This window comes from Neolamprologus multifasciatus, chromosome 3, assembly GCF_963576455.1.
Source record: "Neolamprologus multifasciatus chromosome 3, fNeoMul1.2, whole genome shotgun sequence".
In the NCBI taxonomy this organism is placed as follows: domain Eukaryota; kingdom Metazoa; phylum Chordata; class Actinopteri; order Cichliformes; family Cichlidae; genus Neolamprologus; species Neolamprologus multifasciatus.
This window is the reverse complement of record NC_140441.1, coordinates 8,718,485-8,737,781: the sequence shown is the minus strand read 5'-3', so window position 1 is coordinate 8,737,781 and position 19,297 is coordinate 8,718,485. Positions and strand designations below refer to the sequence as shown.

The 19,297-nt window shown below is 38.0% G+C and overlaps 2 protein-coding genes across 3 annotated transcripts in view; one reads left to right on the top strand and one right to left on the bottom strand.

Moving 5' to 3' along the window:
• Window positions 1-19,297, bottom strand: part of LOC146521438 (uncharacterized) — a 63,251-nt gene that overhangs the window by 30,578 nt on the left and 13,376 nt on the right. The window lies entirely within an intron of this gene.
• LOC146521439 (interferon-induced protein 44-like) lies at window positions 6,516-16,476 on the top strand. Of its 2 annotated transcripts, none has more exons than XM_085155098.1 (8): window positions 6,516-6,576; window positions 6,668-6,709; window positions 6,923-6,956; window positions 7,090-7,285; window positions 7,900-8,055; window positions 8,173-8,344; window positions 14,881-14,981; window positions 15,082-16,476. In XM_085155098.1, exons 2-8 carry the CDS (start codon window positions 6,670-6,672, stop codon window positions 15,256-15,258), a joined length of 876 nt encoding a protein of 291 aa, XP_085011224.1. In that variant the 5' UTR covers window positions 6,516-6,576; window positions 6,668-6,669; the 3' UTR covers window positions 15,259-16,476. The 2 variants fall into 2 exon arrangements, with proteins under 2 accessions (XP_085011224.1, XP_085011225.1); XM_085155099.1 differs by having other exon boundaries at window positions 6,517-6,576; window positions 7,093-7,285.

Below are 19,297 nucleotides of genomic sequence, written 5' to 3'. Positions count from 1 at the left end.
GTTGTGAGTTGTAAAAATTGAAAGCAGAAAATATGGCTGTAAATGATTATTTGTGGATTATGGAATTTACCTTCAACTTAAACCCAAATGTAACTAAAGCAAAGAAGAATAAGACTTTCACATCCTGATGTAAAAGTTGTGTTTTTAAATCAAATAAGAATGTGTGCGACAATTATGATGCACTTCTGCTGAGGGATGCAGGTTGAAGCTTTGAGGGGACTCTTTCATTACTTGTTTAAGATTTTGTTCATGTTTTTAATTCAAAATGTAAAAGAATAAAGAGAATAAATGTGACAATCATCACTTGATTGGTCTGCTTCTGCTTCATGTGTTATTTTTTGTTTTCTTTGTTAGCACCTTTCATGCTTGTTGTCAATTTTAAAATTGTTTTCTGATTTTACAGAAAAACTGCATCAAAGCGAGCACTCCTTGAGATATCTTAGTCTAATAATATCATTTGTGTGATGTTCTGAATGATGTAACTGTATCAATATGTAAAAAATGAGAACTCTGGAAATGGGGGAATGCTTTTCCACACCACTTGATCCACCATCAAGCAAAAAGAAAATAGAATTCTTACTTACTGATTGCAGAACATTTGACCTGTTTCGACAAAAACAGCCTAACTGTCATTCTTTTAGTGTTAACGTAATGACTTTTCCTGAAGTGACCCTAAGCTGAAAACTGAGATTGTTCCAGTCCAGATTTATCCTCTTTCATGGGGCATTGGTGACAGAAGTTAAGGGCTACTTTGACACTGTCATGAGAACTGTGCTGCCACCACATTTGCAGAGGTTGCCCCTGCACATTTTTCCTCTGGAACCCCTGGCACAGACAATTTGTACTCACCCTGATATACATGGCTACGACACAGTATATACCTCTAATACTATATCGCTCTATGCTGATGACATTTTACTATACATAACAAAACCCCAAACTTCCATCCCAGCAATCTTCTCCGTTTTTGACAAATTTGGCAGCTTTGCCGGTTACAAGATCAACTGGGGGAAAAGTGAAGTACTGCCCATCAAATTGGACAGCAATGAGTGGCTTGCATCTCTTCCATTTAAAATAACTTATGAAAAAATTACATATCTGGGCATCACAATAACAAGAAAATATAGTTCCTTAGTGAAAGAAAACCTTCTCCCTCTACTGGAGAGGATAAAAAACAACATCCAGTTTTGGAGGACACTCCCTATCTCATTGATAGGAAGACTGAATTCAATAATGGTAATAATGGTATTTCTCCCGCAATATCTGTATTTGGTCCAAAATATCCCAATTTTTCTGTCCAAATCTTTCTTCAAAAAGCTGGATACCATTATTATGCCATTTATATGGAACTACAAAACACATAGAATAAAAAAAAGAACATCTATGTAAACACGGATCCCTTGGTGGACTTGCACTACCTAACTTTATGCATTACTACTGGGCATCAAATTTAAGAATAATATCCCTTCTACTGGATGATACAGCGTTACTCCCCCATGGTCTGCAGATGGAGGACTGCCTTCCTTACTGTGTTGGTGGAATATTACTTTCTCCTACTCCCTTGACAAATGCATACTATAATTATAACCCAGTGATCCATACCACTTTGCGAATTTGGAAACAAATAGTTAAGCACTTTAAACTGAAACCATTATCAATGAGTATGAGTAGGAGTTACAGCTAACCCCTCTTTCCTTCCATCATGTGCAGTCGGAGCCTTCAACGTGTGGCAGGAATTGGGAATTTGTAAATTAAAAGCCTTATATTCAAATGACACCTTCATGTCATTTCAATAATTAATAGATAGACTTGGACTACCGCGCAGCCATTTTTTTTAGATATCTTCAAATACGAAATTATATCCGCACACATCTGCCGCAGTTTGAAAGCATGTCGTCTGACACCTTGGATAGATGCCTTAGTGATAGGCGGGGGTCCGAACAGATAATTTCATTTTTCTATAACTCAGTACAGGAGATGAGTATACCTTCAACTCATTCAATTAAAGTGGAGTGGGAAAAGGAATTTGGGATTTCCCTACCGGAAGACTTTTGGCAGGAAGTGTTACGTAATATACGCTTTTTATAAATTCCCGTCACTGTTTAATTCAGTATAATTGTACATAGGTTACATTATTCAAAAGAAAGACTTCACAAAATGTACCCAGACTTCTCTCCTCTCTGTGAAAAATGTATGATACATTATGGAAATCTGTTACATAGTTTTGCACTCTGTCCAAGGCTTCAGGGTTTTTGGTGTGACATTTTTACTTACCTGTTTAATATTCTTAAAAACAAGATTGAGCCAAATCCAACAGTAATTATCTTTGGGCTCTCCAAAGAAACACAAAGTTTACAACATTCTCAAAAAAGGTTTATATCATATGCATTGATTATCGCAAAGAAATTGATCCTGCAGCTTTGGAAAGGCAAAGAGGTTCCTGTGCTAAAGATGTGGCTTGCAGAACTTACAAATACTCTTCACCTTGAAAAAATAAGATATACCATGAATGGCAATGTGAAAGATTTTGAACTAATTTGGCATCCTTTACTTGCATATCTTGGGAAAATATACATTTTTGGCAGTCGGGGGATGGGGGCCCATTGAGGGTTTTTTTTCTCTCTTTGTTTATTTGTTTGTTTTGTCTTGTTTTGTTTAGAGAAAAAGGAGGCATAAGTTCTACTAATGTGTAACAACTGTGATACTTGCTTCTAATAAAGGATATATTTACACAAATTTAAAAATAAATAAATAAATATAATTTTTGGTTGGGGAACATACGCACAGCCTGAGAGGGGCACATATGGATGTGCAACAGCTGATGCAGCAAATTTCAGTGTGAAATTCCTACAGGTTTTAAGTTGCAAGGCAAGGATATTTGTCAAATGTCATATTTGTAAATATCAAATTACAGAGTTGCATGCTGCTACCACTCCAAATGCTAACGTAAAACTCTAAACTGGATGTGAAAATGTCCCTGTGGTTTCCAGTTCCTCTACAGAAACTTCAGCAAAGAAGTAAAACAAAGGATGTGGTATAGAAGGGACGCTGACACACTAAAACATTGTGTGTTTGTGGTGTCTGCTGCATCTTCTTGGCTTTTTCGGTTCTCAAACGTATGTTGTGGAAGTTTTCTATTACATAAAGCCTGCAGACGAGCGGTGAGCGGTAGCTAACTTTCTTTAATCCAAACACACAAAGAACAGACAACCAAGCTTGTGGAGAGCCTACATGATCGCGGGGCAGACGGTCAGCAGAGTCTCCCTCAGTCTAGCATGGCTCTCAGTTAAATACCTTCTTCAGGAACAAAAGGCAGAACACAGCTGTTTCACACCTTAAGGTTCACACTCCCTTGCTACCTCCCAGAGTCCTCGAAGAGACAAAAGATTCTTCCTGTGGAGTTGTCTGCTTCCACCCAACTTCCTTACTACACCCCCACCATTTGTCTTACTGGATGAGTGTGAGACTTCTTAAAATCCAGTGGCACCAAGGCATTATACAATAAAATAATGTGATTAATACATAAGTAAAAGAAATTCCTATACACGTATCTCCTATCAGGTGCTTAGTCTGAGCAGAGTTCTTTTTTACCCTCCTTTTTCCTCATGTATTGTGCGCTTTCATTATTTTTCTTACCATCATACGTCGCTCTGGCCTGTATGGTCATATTTCACTGCATGTAACATGTAACTGTAATATTGCTAGTGGCAATTTATCGGCTCAATCAATCAATCAGATTCTTCACTTCCCCATCCACATTTATGCAGCCCAAGATATACAGTAAGAAAACTTCAGCCAGTCTGAGCATCCACTTTCCATAATGCTTTTTGTATGTTTTTGGGAGCTGGCGGGTTCAGAGGGAAGAAGAAGTGAATGCAGGTCTGAAGTTCGCGTGAGAGCGGGTAGTGAATTCAGCATCCTGACGATCTGATAGACGAAGCTGTCTGTCAGTCTGCTGGTTCTAGCCCGGGTGCAGTAGATGTCCAGAAGGGAGAGAAGAGAAGTACCTACAATCCTCTCTGCTGCTCCCATTACCTGTTATAACTTTTTCGGGCAGGACCCAGTGCAGGAGTCATACCACACAGTGACGCAGCATGTGAGGATGCTCTCAAGTATACACTGTGCTCATGTTGTCCATGAAACACAGCACCCAGTGTAAACACGGCAGTAGGAGACATTTGAAACTTGGGCAGAACTAAATTTTGATTCAGAGTAGAAACTTTTTTTCTACTTGGGAAATATTCCAGCATTCAGTCTGATGGTGGAACTCAGGGTATAAATGAATGCTGCCACATTTTTGCCACTTCGATGGATTTTCCTGTCTCTCCTGATCCTCTGTTCAGCTGCTTCTGGAGGTTACATCAGAATTTATTACATTCTGTGTCATATTATTATTATTTTTAAGCCTGTTTAACTAAAATAAAAAATAAGAAATAACGTGTGTCAAATTTTTAACCACTTGTCATCAGCTGATTTCCAGTTGGTGTCAACTGATGCCTGTTTTCTTACCCCTCACAATTTAGCGCCAAACATGTTTTAGTCACAAAAAGATAAAACAAAAAAACCTAAAAATGTAAGTTTAAGTGTTTCTTATAAAAGTGGCATCATGCTGGTGTGTTTTAACTATTGTCTTTGTTTAAAAAAATAAATTAAAAAAAGGAAAAAGATAGAAAAAAATGTGCACACTATATTTTAGCGTATTTTGATAATCTAAACACATGACAATAAATCAGGAAATAAAAAAAATTAACAAACAAATGGGTCAATTAACAGGGAATATGAGATGTTGTAGTTGGCCAATTTTAAATTCTCATCCCAGAGTCCCTTCAAAAAACTCTGGGATAAGAACCCTGCATCTTTTTGCTGTTGTGTAGGCTGCAAGTCCACTTTTTACCTAAACTGTCCTTAATTGTGTTTCAGATTAACTGGCTTTTACATCAAATGGTTGACTTATTCACATTTCTTTATCATGCAATGTCTTGATGCATTCTCAATCATCCAGGGAAGTAAATCTCCAAAAAGTTTATTCTGTTCATCTGGATGTAGCGTTTTGTGGGAGAAACGTTTCATCACTCATCCAAGTGACTTCTTCAGTCTCAGCTGACTGCAGGTTTCCCCAGATCTTATAAACAGTACATTTGCATAATGACTGAAACCAGAAGAAGAAGGAAGAAGAATTGAAGGAACTTTTCACGTAAATGGCCTCCTTGACTCCGCGCTCAAACCAGTGTTCCTCCCTATCCAGGATGTGTACATCATCATCATTGAAAGAGTGTCCACTAGCCTGTAGGTGTAAATAGACGGCAGAGTCCTGGCCTGACGAGGTAGCTCTTCTGTGTTGTGCCATCCGCTTCACCAGAGGTTGTTTGGTTTCCCCGATGTATAAATCCTGGCAATCCTCCTGGCACTTAACAGCTACACTATGTTACTGTTTGTGTCGGGGGACCCGATCCTTGGGGTGGACCAGTTTTCGGCGCAACGTGTTTTGGGGTTTAAAAGTCACAGAGACCCGGTGTTTAGAAAAAATGCGTCTCAACTGTTCCGATACTCCTGACAGATACGGGATCACTACAGGTTTTCACGTAGGCAGCGGTTGTCCTTCTCTCCTGGATTGGCTGGAGCTTTCTTTAGGCGCCTTCCCAGCTTTGACAAAAGTCCAGCTGGGATAACCACATTTACTCAGGGCCTTCTTGATGTGCTGTTCTTCTGCCTTCCTGGCCGCTGTGTCAGTGGGGATGGTGTTCGCTCTGTGTTGTAGCGTCCTGATGACACCCAGTTTGTGTTCCAACATTTCTCCGACAAAACGCTACGTCCAGATGAACAGAATCAACTTTTTAGAGATTTATCATGCAATCTTTAATCTGCTATTTCCAGTTCATGTAAATGCATAAGTGTCGACATTATCTTCAGATAACAATGCAAATTATAATTACAAATGTTTTAATAAAGTTATTATGTGTTTTTTTGACATAAATCACAAGCGACTATCTTTCTTCTGATACCACCAAGCAGCTCAACTAGAGTTTACCTGCATGTTGCTGATTTAGGAAATACATTTGGTGAATATTACAGTAGGCTAAATTAACACTGGTGGCCTAATTTTTAAAAGTAATTATACTTTGTTATCCTTGTGTGAAGCATTTTGTGATCTTTTATCTAGAAAGGCGCTATATAAATTTTTTTTTTACTTACTTATAAGTTTTAAAAAACTAATAATTTGCAGAACCCCTTGTGGGAATACATGACTTTATATGATAGAAGTATATCAAACTCAACCAAATGAAAAACCACAGTTAAAATTTTATCATTTTCCAGAAATCACTAAGACACAGTGACACAGCACACTGTTAGGCTGTAAGATTAAATATTTTCAGTAAACGTGAGAGTGGAAACATCAATATGTTGCTGTTTTCATGTTATCTATAAACAAGATGAAAATGAAAGTAAACTGTGACAAAGGGGAAGTCCTAGAAGTCACATGTTCTGCTAAATTGAAAGAAAAAACAGATTTGCAAGACTTTAAAACTGTAGATAGGTTCACATTCTGCCATTGGGTGGGTTTTTTTTCCAGCAAAGGTAGGTTCATTTTAATCCAAAGCAAAAATGAAATTGTTTATGTAAAGTTTGTAAACTTTGAATTAAATAGAGTAAATACTTTGTGTTTTAGTTATGGGTTCTTCGTCTTCAAAAACAGCTGCTCCATCTCTACGTAAGTTTATTCAAAAGCTATAATCATACGAGTTGTCATCCAATAAAAAATGTACTATACATAAATATTATTTTCTCTTTAAATTGTTTCATCAAAAACAGCTGCTCCATCTCTACGTAAGTTTATTCAAAAGCTATAATCATACGAGTTGTCATCCAATAAAAAATGTACTATACATAAATATTATTTTCTCTTTAAATTGTTTCATGTCAGTTCTTGAAAAACCATGGAGGCAAATTAACTATGGGTGAGTGAAGCTCACAGAAAAAAATACATTTGAATTATTTCCTCTGTTTAGTCAGTAAACTCCCCAGTTGTTCCATGTTAATTATTTTTTTTCCATGTAAGGTGTGAGATAATGCAATATTTCCTTTCCTAAGCAGAGAGAACTCAACTGATCAGCATTTTGTGGAGAACTACAAACCTGAGGTTGAAGAACAAAATCTTAGGATCCTCCTTCATGGTCCAGTTGGAGCTGGAAAATCTAGTTTCATCAATTCTGTAAACAGTGTCTTACAAAAGAGAATACGTTGTGATGCTTTGGTGGCTAACTCTCGTGACTGTTTCACCAAAAAGGTATGGACAGAGTACAACTATGCCAATAACAGTTAATATGTGACTCACTAAATAACTTGTAGGCAGAGCAGTGATCTGGCTTTATCCATGAATGTGCAAGTTGGTGAAAGCTTTTATCTATCTTTTGCTGTCATGTATGCCAAGTTAACATGTGGTGGAGAACTAGAATTAGATAAATGAATGAATGCACCATGTTCCTATCCTATCAGTAGCGTCAATGAGCTAACGTGGAAATAGTTAATTAGTACTAGCTATTACTAGATACAATAGCTATTATTGTCTAATTTTATTAGCCTCTCCTGCCTCACCAGCTCGTGGTACAAATGCCACTTTCTAGTAGTAGTGGCACCTTAGTTTCTCTATCAGATTCACCCCTTGCTCACCACCTCTGGTTTCAAAAGGCCAAAATAATAACTTAAAAAGTCTTTGCCTTGAAGTCTCAGTATGGAATTCCACTAACCCAGCGGTGATGCTGTGTTGGCAACAAGTTATAACAATAACAAGAGCTCAATAGATTGTAAATTTCTTCTGAATTTATAATCATTATGGGACCTGTTTCTGAGAGTGTTTGAATGTTACAATAAATAAATGTATTCTCCATATGTGATCCACAGTATAAAACCTACAAGATCGAAAAGGGAAATGCCTTTTACCCTTTTGTCCTAAATGACATGGTGGGCTTGAAAGACAAAACCAGCACAAGAAACAGAAGGATTCATGTGAAAGATGTCAAACAGGCGCTGAAGGGCCGCATAAAAGATGGTTACGTGGTAGAGTTACTGCATTTTTAAAATTCCGACGTTCAGTTAAAAGAAAAGATTTTCATATTATTTTTGGTAATTCATCATTTTACATTATTTGTTTTATGTTTACTCTTTATCTTTTAGTTCAACCCTGAAAATAAACTGTCAAAAGGCGATAGATACTACAACAGAACTCCAACTGAGAACGACAAAGTGCACGTTTTGGTTTGTGTTGTTAATGCCAACACTGTATCTCTGATGAAAGATGCCACTGTGGAAGCAATACAGGACGTCAGAGATGAAGCCACTGAGCTGGGTGAGCAAAAATCACTACTTCTTCTTTTTACAATGGGAACTAACTGCCTTAAAAAAAATCTAATGTAAGCCATCAGTACTTGTTATTGTTTGTTGCCATTTCAGTGTAAACACCAATCAATAAAGAATAACACTTATTCACATTGTTAAGCTATTAGTCAGTCCTTAATTCCTTCTTTATAAAGTGTTACTCTTTCTTAGTATATAATTTATAAATACAGATAGAAATGTATTAATTAGTAAGCTCATACATAACATATTCATGGTATAATTTCTGAAGTCAAAATATGTGATTAACAAAGTAATTAGATGCAAATTTACATATATAATGACTAAGCTACGAGCTCAATGTATGTGAGTGTGTTAATAGAGAGTTTAGAAATATTTTTTCTAAGTATTTTTAAGTATCTTGCGTGAGCTCGTCAAAATAGAGGATTATTTTTGCCTTATTCAGCATTTATAAGTGAAAATGAAAGTACCTGAAGAATTGAACAAATAAGAGCTATCTTCACAAGAGCAAAATGGCACACAGCACAAAGACATAAAGCATATACAAACAGTATACAAACCTAACCCACCTGAAGAATGTAGGTAGGATCAGAGTGTAAACCAGAGTTTGTAAGATGGGTTTAAGAGAGAGCTACACTGAGCAATTGGAGCCACAGCACATCAGTTCCTTTGCTAAAACACCCACAGTTTCCCCCTGTATATCCTGTACATTATCTCAGCTGTCAATACTATTCCACCAACGTCAGACTCGTATGTGCCACGCAGCAGCTCCAAGTACTTGGTCTTTGGATTCACAGTTATAATCACAGTTCACAAATCACAGTCATTTGGAATTTATCAAATTTTCATGAGTCTCCTCATATTAAAATATTAATATTTTAGTAATTTAGAGTAAATTTGTAGTTTATCATTAACAGGAACACAGTGGAAAGAAACAATAACATTCGGATTGTCTACATTCAAAGGAAGTACTTCCTCTTCCGCCTTTCATAGTTATGTACGAAATACGGCTGTATAAAAGTCTAGCAGCCCCTTGCAACAGCATCTGGCTGCAGCAGCTGGGGAGCGCCATATTGCGACCTCCACACTAACCGGAAACACGTGACCACCACAGTAACCGGAAACACATAAATTCAGTTAAATCGACTTTGACAACGAAAACTAAATTGTGTTTTTGTTACTAGTGATACTGCTGATAAATAAATTTGGTTTTAAGTTGTTTTTTTGACACTCTGGGTTTATTAAAAAAACATCACAATTCATTCAGCTTGTTTGTGGCCAAAAGTGTCCATGTGTTCTGTTTTCTTTTTTTTGCTACTTTTTCTGCATAAAGGTTTTTTCATAAATATAAAGTAGTCATTACTTTTTACATTTTTTATCCTTCAAACACACTTTTCTAGTACAATGCTGTTTCTCAGATTTTTTATTTATTTATTTATTTTGCAGCACATTGCTTGTGCGTCAATCAATCTAGTGCCGTTTGGTACCGGGCCGCGAGAGTTTAGGCTCGGGTGTGTGGTTTTCAGGGTTTTTAATTGTTAAGTCGGGTTCCCTGGGTCTTTTCCATTAACTGTGTTGTGGTCGTGTGTCTTATTTTGAAAGAACTATTTACGCGTTACCATAGCGACCAGAGAGCGTCAAGAAACAGAGAGGAGGACGTTACTCGCAATGTTGTTGGCGTATTTCAGGAGGACGCTGCTCATAAAGTTGCACAATTACACAGCCGAATTCGCGTTTATTATTATATTTTCAAAATACCACCGTTTTTGTCTTAGTTTGCATCATTTTATTTTGTCGTAGCTCGTCGAATTTATATAAATCTGCCCACGAAACGTTTTGCACGGTTTCGTTTTATGATACTGGACTTATGTTTCTATGATGGGTTGAACTTTACGAGTGTTTAAACAAAAGAGAAAAGTGTGAAAATGTTCATGCATGTCTGAGGAAAGTGTATAAAGCATGTAGTGAGGGGTTTTACAGTCTTAAAACATTTTTAATAATTGTAAAAAAATAAAGTTGCCTACTTCGCGTAGCGAATGTAACTCCCGCGATAAACGAGGGACTGCTGTATTATTAATAGTAGAGTCTGGGACATCTAATTGATTAACATCCACATTGATTATCATGCACTATTATTTTTGTTCAAGGAGAGCAAAAACTATAAAACTCTCTCTCAGCTTGTTCGTTGCCAAAAATGGCCACTTTTGTGTATGTTCAAAAAATGCTGTAAAATGTGTATTTATTAAAACATTTATCTACTTTTACCGACTTGACTCTTTAAATTAGCTTCAGTCCTTTTCATCAAAACCAAAATTTTATCTACATTCTTTTTTTACTCTTTAAATGCCAGTTAGGTTATATATAGTACCAGTAACGTTTCAGATAAAAAGGTGATGAAGTCCTAATGGTTTCATAAATCTTCCTATTTATTTTTTTTCATATATAAGCATCGGGGACAAGGCTGTCCTGCAGTTGTTGAGGTTCACTAGTGTTCGCTCTATTTCTTCCAGGATGACTCTTCATTTGTAGGTTTTAGTGGACTCTTAGTACTGTGGAGTGATTTTCATGGGACAAAGGCTTGTATTCCAAGATCTGTGAGACTGTAGAAATGAGCAGCAATTCCCTTCTTGCCATCTTTCCAGAAAAATATGTGATCTGGAAGCTGTTACGCTTACTTACAGCAGCAGCACTTTCTGTACCTGCATAAAGTCCAGGACACATTTACTAACAGTATGTGTTGCTGTATGTGCTGCAGCTTTGAATCTTTTATTAATATATATTTTGTTAATATTTTGGCTATGGTGTGTTGTTATGAAATGCACAAGAGTAAAAGTGTTAGCATGCGGTCAAAGCTAAGTTTGACTGGGAAACTCAAAGCTCAATAGTCTGTATCAACAAAAATTCACTGTAGCCTGTGTAATATTTGATGCGTCATAATTTATTCCAGTCTAACTTGCAAATACATGTTTGCGTTGCAATGTCATGCACAAACACACACAATATTAGATCCTTAAGATCAAACCTGCGTCATTCTTTTGATCCACTGCAGTGTAGTAGTCACAAAAAAAAGAAGTGCAGATCAGAGGGTTGATTCGTAAAATGTCTAAAAATATTATTGATTACAGGATAATACATAAATGTTAATAGCAACTGTAAGCTTTTGACTTTGAAGTTAGAAGTATAAACAATGCTGTTACATTTACACTAATTTTTTTTACTATAAGTATGGACATAAAACAAGCTTATTATAAAATGTTGTTCACTTAATTGGAATTCTGTACACTGAAAAAAAAAACCCAACAACACATAAAAAACACAAACAAACAGCCAGTGCCTTCATCTGTCCATTAAGTGTCAGACATCGCATTGGCCTGTAGTCTCTGCTCGTCAGCACATGTAAAAAGAGCTCCATGTCCTCTGCAAACTGAAAAACAAAGAGGAAGAAGTCCCTCTATACAAAAACACTGCAGATGACAGGCCAGGCAAACATCTGTTGACCTGTTTGAATGCCTCCTCATCATGTCAGCCTTGAAGTTTTTTTTGTAAGGAGACTAAGACCACAGTGAGGGCATTTAATTTTCATGGACTTTCCACAAGCCACAGTTTCATTTAGCACAGAGGGTAGAGCACATGAATGTTCTACCGAAGATTCAGAAAATGATTTAGATGCTGGAGACAAGACATGGAGAGGGAGATGGGGCTCCACGGAGAGTTCAGTGGGGAGCAGTCCTGAATGCTGACATGACAATAATTGACTTGCCATATCCCCACGCTGTATGACTGTCATGTTGCAGACAGGGCAGTGAAAGTGCACCGGCATATCATTATGTCTGTAAGAGAGAAAAAAAAAGAAGAAAAACAACAACATGTAATTTAAATGCAGTTGTATAGAATGCAATCAGTTTATCTAACAATCAGATTGTACATATTAACAAAAATATCCAAGCCATCCTTAATAATGAAAGCAAAATGGTGTGGATCACAAGAGCTGTCAGGAAATGTGGTGAACAAGAAAGAAAATATTTAATGAAAACACACTTTTTTTCTCTTGCTGATGAATGCACTGAACTGTACAATATGAAAAGCAACATTTAAGTCAACAAAGAGACTGCAGAGGTGCTGAAAAGAAGGGCATATTTATAACTTTAACTGTGAGGTATACTTAATACCAACAGACCTTTGAAAGGCAAAGCATTTTTAATGTGTCCATTTATTTGCTCCTCAATCTTTGTCCTAAAAGTAGGGCTGAAAGTGGGGCACAGAGGGCAGTGAAACAGCCAACACGTGGTGCATTCCTGCAATTCTGGCTTGGAGGCAGAATTCCAATTTGATATGTGATATTTGATATCTAAAACAGAGAGAAAAACAGATAAACATCATATACACATTTAAGTTCAGGTTTTAGCAGAAATAACACGTTACAGTTAGCATGTAAGAGATTTGGGGAGAAAATTCTTTACAAAAACACAATTTACAAGACACTTTTATTTGTGACATACGTATCTATTGACATATAACAGATAATTTAACAAAGGCTAACTAAAATCTGGGCAATAAAAAAGCAGAACAGAATGGAATAGAGAATATTAGTATTTATAAATGTATAAATCTCTTTGTGACAAACTTTACAATGTTGATGTAGGTGGAATGAGACACATGAATAAAGCGCAATATGCAGTAAATGGAACAATGTGCCTTGATGTCAGACAGTGAAAAGCAGTGAAGTGAATTTGTTCAATAACAAACAAAAATCTAATCCGTTTGAAAGGGACCACTAAATGCTAGTCAGAGGTGTTAAAAGTGCACACATTCCTTACTTAAGTTTAGATACCTCGGGGGTATGACAGTTGTTGTAACGCTAACAAAGTGCCAACATCAGTGTAAGCAAAGTAGATGATTCCTAGAATTATATAATTATTAACAGCAAATTTATACATGGAAGACTATGTACCAACCTTTACGATCGATTTGCAAGGTTAATGATCCATGCAGGAACGAGACAAAAAAAATAAAAAATCCATGCGGGAACGTATTTCCGCCTACTGTGGAGGTCACGTGTTTCCGGTTAGTGTGGAGGTCCCAATATGGCGCTCCCCAGTGGCTGCAGCCAGACCCTTCTCGCCCCTTGGCGTGCGCACTCACAACAATGGCTGAGCGTAATTGGAGTCATGCGCGGACTTATTTTACCTCCACAAACAGCTGAGACATGGTTTGCGATACATGTGGCAAAAAAGTGCTCCAAGAGTGAGGTGTTGTGGACATAATAGGGAGACACCAGAAGGGCATTATTATTGGCCGGCCCGGGAACAGCGGGGGTGTCCAAATTCAGAGGCTGCTTCCACCTGAGGACCCGGCCTTAGCGGTCTAAAGAAAGCCGGGTAGTAGGTCACGAGCTCCCTCGGTGGAGTGAAACGCTCCCGTCTGCTCCTTGCTATCTAAAATATAACCGGGCACTGACGTAAATTCTCGACCGCCTCACTCTTCTGTTTAATCATTTTTCTGTTTGATGTTTATTCAGCTGAGTGAAAACCCCGGAGGAACCCACCCGAGGGATTAATAAAGTTAAATTTAATTTAATCTAATCTAATAACTTTAATCTCAGCCAAACCGATTTACTCACGAACAAATAAAACACTGAAAACAACAATAACATTTTTAAGTTATCTAAGTGACTTATATATCATGTTTAACCCGAGTAGTGAAAGACCGCGGGGGTTTGAAGACGATGTGTCAGTCGGCTCAGATATTTGAAGTTTACACAGCTACATTCTCACCTGAAAATATGTTTAAAAAAATTTGCAACCCAGAAAGAGAAATGAGAGTAATATTAAAAAAAGTCGCTGCCGTCATTGTTGGAAACTGGAATTGGCTGGGCCGCGCTATGAATTCTGCATATGATTTTTCAATTTTGTTGTCCGGGTGGAAAATCGGGAAAAATTCGGGAGAATGGTGGCTCCAGGAGATTTTCGGGAGGGGCACTGAAATTCGGGATTGTCGGAAAAATCGGGAGGGTTGGCATGTATGGTTGTGGCAACATCATTAACCTTGTAAAACACCTCAGAGTAAATCATATCACAGAATATGACGAGCGTATGTTGAGGTGAACTGAAGAGGAGGAGAGGGACAGGTGCTGCTAGGGCGAGACAGAGTCTCTCATGGAGTCCTTTAGTGCTGCAGGCAGGCAAGGTGTTCAAATAGCGCACAACTTCAGTTTTTTATTTCTATATGATGAACTCTGCATTATTAAGTGATAAGAACAAGTAATCTGATGTCCTGTAATCATTATGATGCTATAATTTGAGATACAATAAATAAAATACGTTTTTGTACAAAGTATCGGTATCGGATCAGTATCGTCGATACCACCCTGAATATTACTTGGTATCGGATCGGAAAGGAAATCAGAGGTATCGCACATCACTACAGATAGAATTGGACCACCGTCTTTTATGTACAACTAGAAGTGTTAGGAAACACTTATCTCACATCACAATCCATTCACCCAATATTTGTATTTTATTTTGTCAGAGATTCCACAAGTGGCAATTTTCACCAAAATTGACGAGGCTTTTCCTGAGATAAATCATGATGTGACAAATGTCTACAGGAGCCAATCTCTGCAGCAAAGGGTACATTATTTTAATAGAACTTTATACAGGAATGCATTATAATTAAACTGTCAAAATAATTCTCATATTTTTTCTATTTCTTGTTTGTTTTTTCATTTAGATTGAGCTGTTCAGCAAAGGTGTGGGCATCCCTATTAACTGTATTTTTCCAGTGAAGAACTACCACTCAGAAAGAGAACTGAATCCTGACATTGATGCTATAATAATGAACGCCATGAGACACATCATTGAAATTGGAAATGACTCCCTCAACAGAAAGTTAAGACCCCAGACCTAGACATCCACTGTACTGAAAGTGTGTTTTTGGTTCAAGTGTTAAAACCATCACAATCATTGTATGTGTTACATTGTGTGTGAGTGAAAAGCATGGTTCCATCAAAAGTCTGAAATCAAGAAATGTAAGGTCTATATTTCCCTGAAAATTTACAAGATGTATTTTAAGACTAGTAGAAAAATAATAATCCTCCAAATTTGTTTTGTAAATGTTTATTATTAAAGTTGTTTTAGTTTCCTGTATTACCAGATGCTCTGTCAAAAGTGGCCTGGAGGCCAGTTAAATAAAGAGAGATCATTACAAAGAATGAACATGATTTGTTGATGTACACAATTTTTATAGAGGTATTTGGCAGACTCCGATGGCCCATCTCGGCAGTGATAGGGATTAGAGCCGGAAAGAAAAGGAGGGCAATCTTACTGTGACTCCTGACCTACAAAGAATGGGACATAAGTGCATTCACAATAATGCACAGCACAAGAAAGCTGGGAAAGGTCTGGTTAGCAAGGGCTAGATCAGCAGAGTACAGAATGAGCCTGCAACGAGGCTTGAGAGATAAAGGGGGCCAGGAGGGTGGAAAGAAACTGAAACAAGATGTGACAACAGCTGGAGCAGAAATAGAGAAGGAGTGTCAGTGATAGGACTGAGATTTGGCAAAGAAGCCAGGAGAGAAGAAGAGCCTGCGTTAATGCTTGGGGCTGCTGAATGCTGACATAACAAAGAGCCTTCAAGAGGCTGAAAATTGTGGGTGAGAAGAGCCTGTGCTAGGCTTACGGGTGTTGATGGCCAACAGAGAGCAGAGGCCTGTGAAAAAGCAGAATGTTGCAAGGGACATGAAAGAGAAGACCCTGACTTGAAGCTCTAGCTGTTGTAGGCTAGGAGGAAGCGCAGAGACAGAATGAGGCTGAGAGTTGGCAGAGCGGGAATAAGAAGGAAGACTTTTAAACCACCACCAAATATAATTAAAACTATTCTGTTTCAGTTCTGGTCATGTCAAATGACTGTCAGGTTTATATTGTTGGATTGTCATTTATGCTTAGAAATATTTACCCATATATGCATAGAGTTTGATTGCATAATGATAGAGGTTTGATCCTTAGCAGTCTGTAAAGACTCTGTGTGCCTTCCAGAGTGCTCTGGCATGCACACACAGATCCTAAGGTCGTACCTTATTTTATTGCTTTATGGTAGGATAAACACATCTATGTCTGTTTTAGTATAAGTGCCCCCCCCCACACACACACACACACACACACCTACACGACACACAGACAAGGTACCCTTTGTTTACGTGTACGCCAATGTAAAATGTCATATTTTACATAACTTATGTACATAACTTATGCATATTCATGTAACCTCAATAAAAGAGCAGTGTTACGAGGGAGCAGACAAGAGCAACTGGGGTCAAGCGAAGGAACGGCACTGTTGTAGTTGAATTAATAATACATTTTATTTGAAGGCGCCCTTCAAAACACTCAAGGTCACTGTACACAGAATAAAAAGCAACATAAAAGCAAGCAGTTTACACAATCATAAAAGCACAAGACATAAACAAATTTAAAATAGCAGAATGAAGAGGTTATATGGGATAAGCTATTTTGAACAAGTGAGTTTTGAGTTGGGACTTAAAGAGAGAGGAGGTAGGGAATTCCAGAGTCGTGGAGCAGAGCAGCTGAAAGCCCTGCTCCCCATGGTGGCAAGACGGGGGGAGGGGACGGAGAGTGAAAGGGAAGAAGTAGATCTGAGACAACGAGATGGGGCGGTGATCTTAACCAGATCAGAAAGATATGGAGGGGAGAGATGATGAATAGCCTTAAATGTGTACAAGAGTATTTTGAAATTGATACGATATTTGACCAGGAGCCAATGAAGCTGCTGCAGGACAGGAGTGATGTGATGGATAGAAGGGGTCCTAGTGATGATACAGGCAGCAGAGTTCTGGATGCGTTGGAGCTTGTGGATGGATTTTTGAGTAAGACCAAAAAGAAGTGAATTACAATAATCAATCCGGGAAGTAACAAGGCTGTGGACAAGAATGGCAGTGGCATGTGGGGTGAGAAAAGGACGAAGACAATTAATGTTGCGCAATTTAAAATATGCGGACTGAGTGACATTATTAATGTTTGAATTGAAAGATAGAGTACTGTCGAGGATGACACCCAAACTTTTCACAGAGGAAGAAACGAAGACCGGCTAGTTATTGATAGTAACAGAGAAACTGTTGAATTGTCTCGTTCCAGCGAGGGGTTGTGCTAGACAGACCCATCAGTGACAAGTGGATAAACTCTCAGGTTATTAATAAATGTATTACAGTCATATAAACAAATGATGAAACACATGGCAGAGACATTGATGGTTTAACAGAGTGTATATGACACTGACAACTCTATTCCCACCAAAGAGGTAAATGGACCAGTTCTTATATAGTGCTTTTCTACTCTATCTGAGCACCCAAAGCACTTTATACAACTAATTTATTCATCCAATCACACAGCACTTTTACTAAGCTGTTAGTGCCTATCTAACATTCATACACATTCACACTCTGATGGATGCATCGGAGAGCAACATGGGGTTAGTATCTTGCATAAGGACTGATGTACTGTGGCTTCATATTATGAAGGTTATCATGGAACACCTCAGACCCCTGGTGAGCAAGTCACATGACTTTTAGCAGTTTGCACACCAGTCCCACTTGGGGGTGGATAATGCAGTGATACATCTGCTGCAGGGAGCGTATTACTCCCTCTATAGACCCAGCATTACAGTTTGTTTAATGTTGTTCGAGTTCTCTAATGCCTTTACTTTAATACGATCCAGCCTGGGCTGCTGAGAAAGAAGTTGGAGGACATGTAGATGGAGGCTCAACTGGCTGACTTCAAGTACATCACAGATATACTAATGTTCTAATGCAAAAACAAACATAATCATTTTATGATTGGAAACCAAACAACCTGATCAGTGGTCTTTGATCACTGGTTGTTGATCAATGGTTATGAGAATTTGCATAATTATGATGAAGGAACTGACCTCACAGCCCATTGTTCCTTCAGTGGGCTGGTTTCAGTCATTATGCAAATGTACTGTTTATAAGATTGGGGAAACCTGCAGTCAGCTGAGACTGAAGAAATCACTTGGATGAGTGACGAAACGTTTGTCCCACTGAAAACGCTATGTCCAAATGAACAGAATCAACTTTTGGAGAGTACGTTTATTCTTATTTTCTTCAATCCGTGATGAATAGTAAGATGTTCTAGCTTACGGAGGGCTTTCTTATAAAGCAACAAATGATTTCTCCACGCTAAATGATGATCTTCTAAATTTGTATTTTGGAAATAACAAGTTATCTGCTTTAGGGTACGTGTTTGTGAATTATACTACAGAGTCAAATACTTCTGATTTGAGGACTTATTTTTCACAGGAGCTACAATATCCAGAGTTGTAAGTAGTGATGTTGAAAGATTTTGAATTATATTACTTTATTATCTTTATTTAACTGTGATAATTGTTTATGTTTAAGCCTTATTTGAATTGCGTAGTGACGCCTGTATATAGCGTGTCAGCAAAAACAAAGTGTCTGCTCAAGTTTAGACAAACACCCACATGTATTGTTTTAACCCACTACAAGATCGTTAATCAACTTGTCCATCTTCGTCTTGCAAGCTTGCATCCTGTGCAGCCTCGTATGCAAGGAGCAGATAAGAAGTTGTTTTTTCCTAACTTGTACTCCACCCATGAGTGTTACGTGAGAGGACAGTATATAATAAACTCTGAGTGAATGCCTGGCGCGCTTTGCCTACACTTTCTGTAGTCGACGGAAAGTGTTAGGCAATCGTCCATGTACATGAATTAACTCTGGGCCTGTGATTCTTTGCGTTTCTGAGGTTTTTCTCCTCACATTTCTTGGTCCTTCGAGCCGGATTTGGAAAAAGCAACTCAATTGTTGTGACGCCAAACCAGAGATCTACGCTGTATCCTGTCGTCATTGGGACCCCGCACCGAGGTTTTTTGACATCCTCCTCCATGGAAGGAGTGGCCG

What these genes read in the sequence shown, in the direction of transcription:
- LOC146521439 (XM_085155098.1), top strand. Translation starts at nt 6,670, where the DNA reads ATGGGTTCTTCGTCTTCAAAAACAGCTGCTCCATCTCTAC. An exon ending in TGGAGGCAAATTAACTATGG is followed by an intron (nt 6,957 to 7,089) that starts GTGAGTGAAGCT and finishes TCCTTTCCTAAG; the next exon opens with CAGAGAGAACTCAACTGATC. An exon ending in GTGACTGTTTCACCAAAAAG is followed by an intron (nt 7,286 to 7,899) that starts GTATGGACAGAG and finishes TGTGATCCACAG; the next exon opens with TATAAAACCTACAAGATCGA.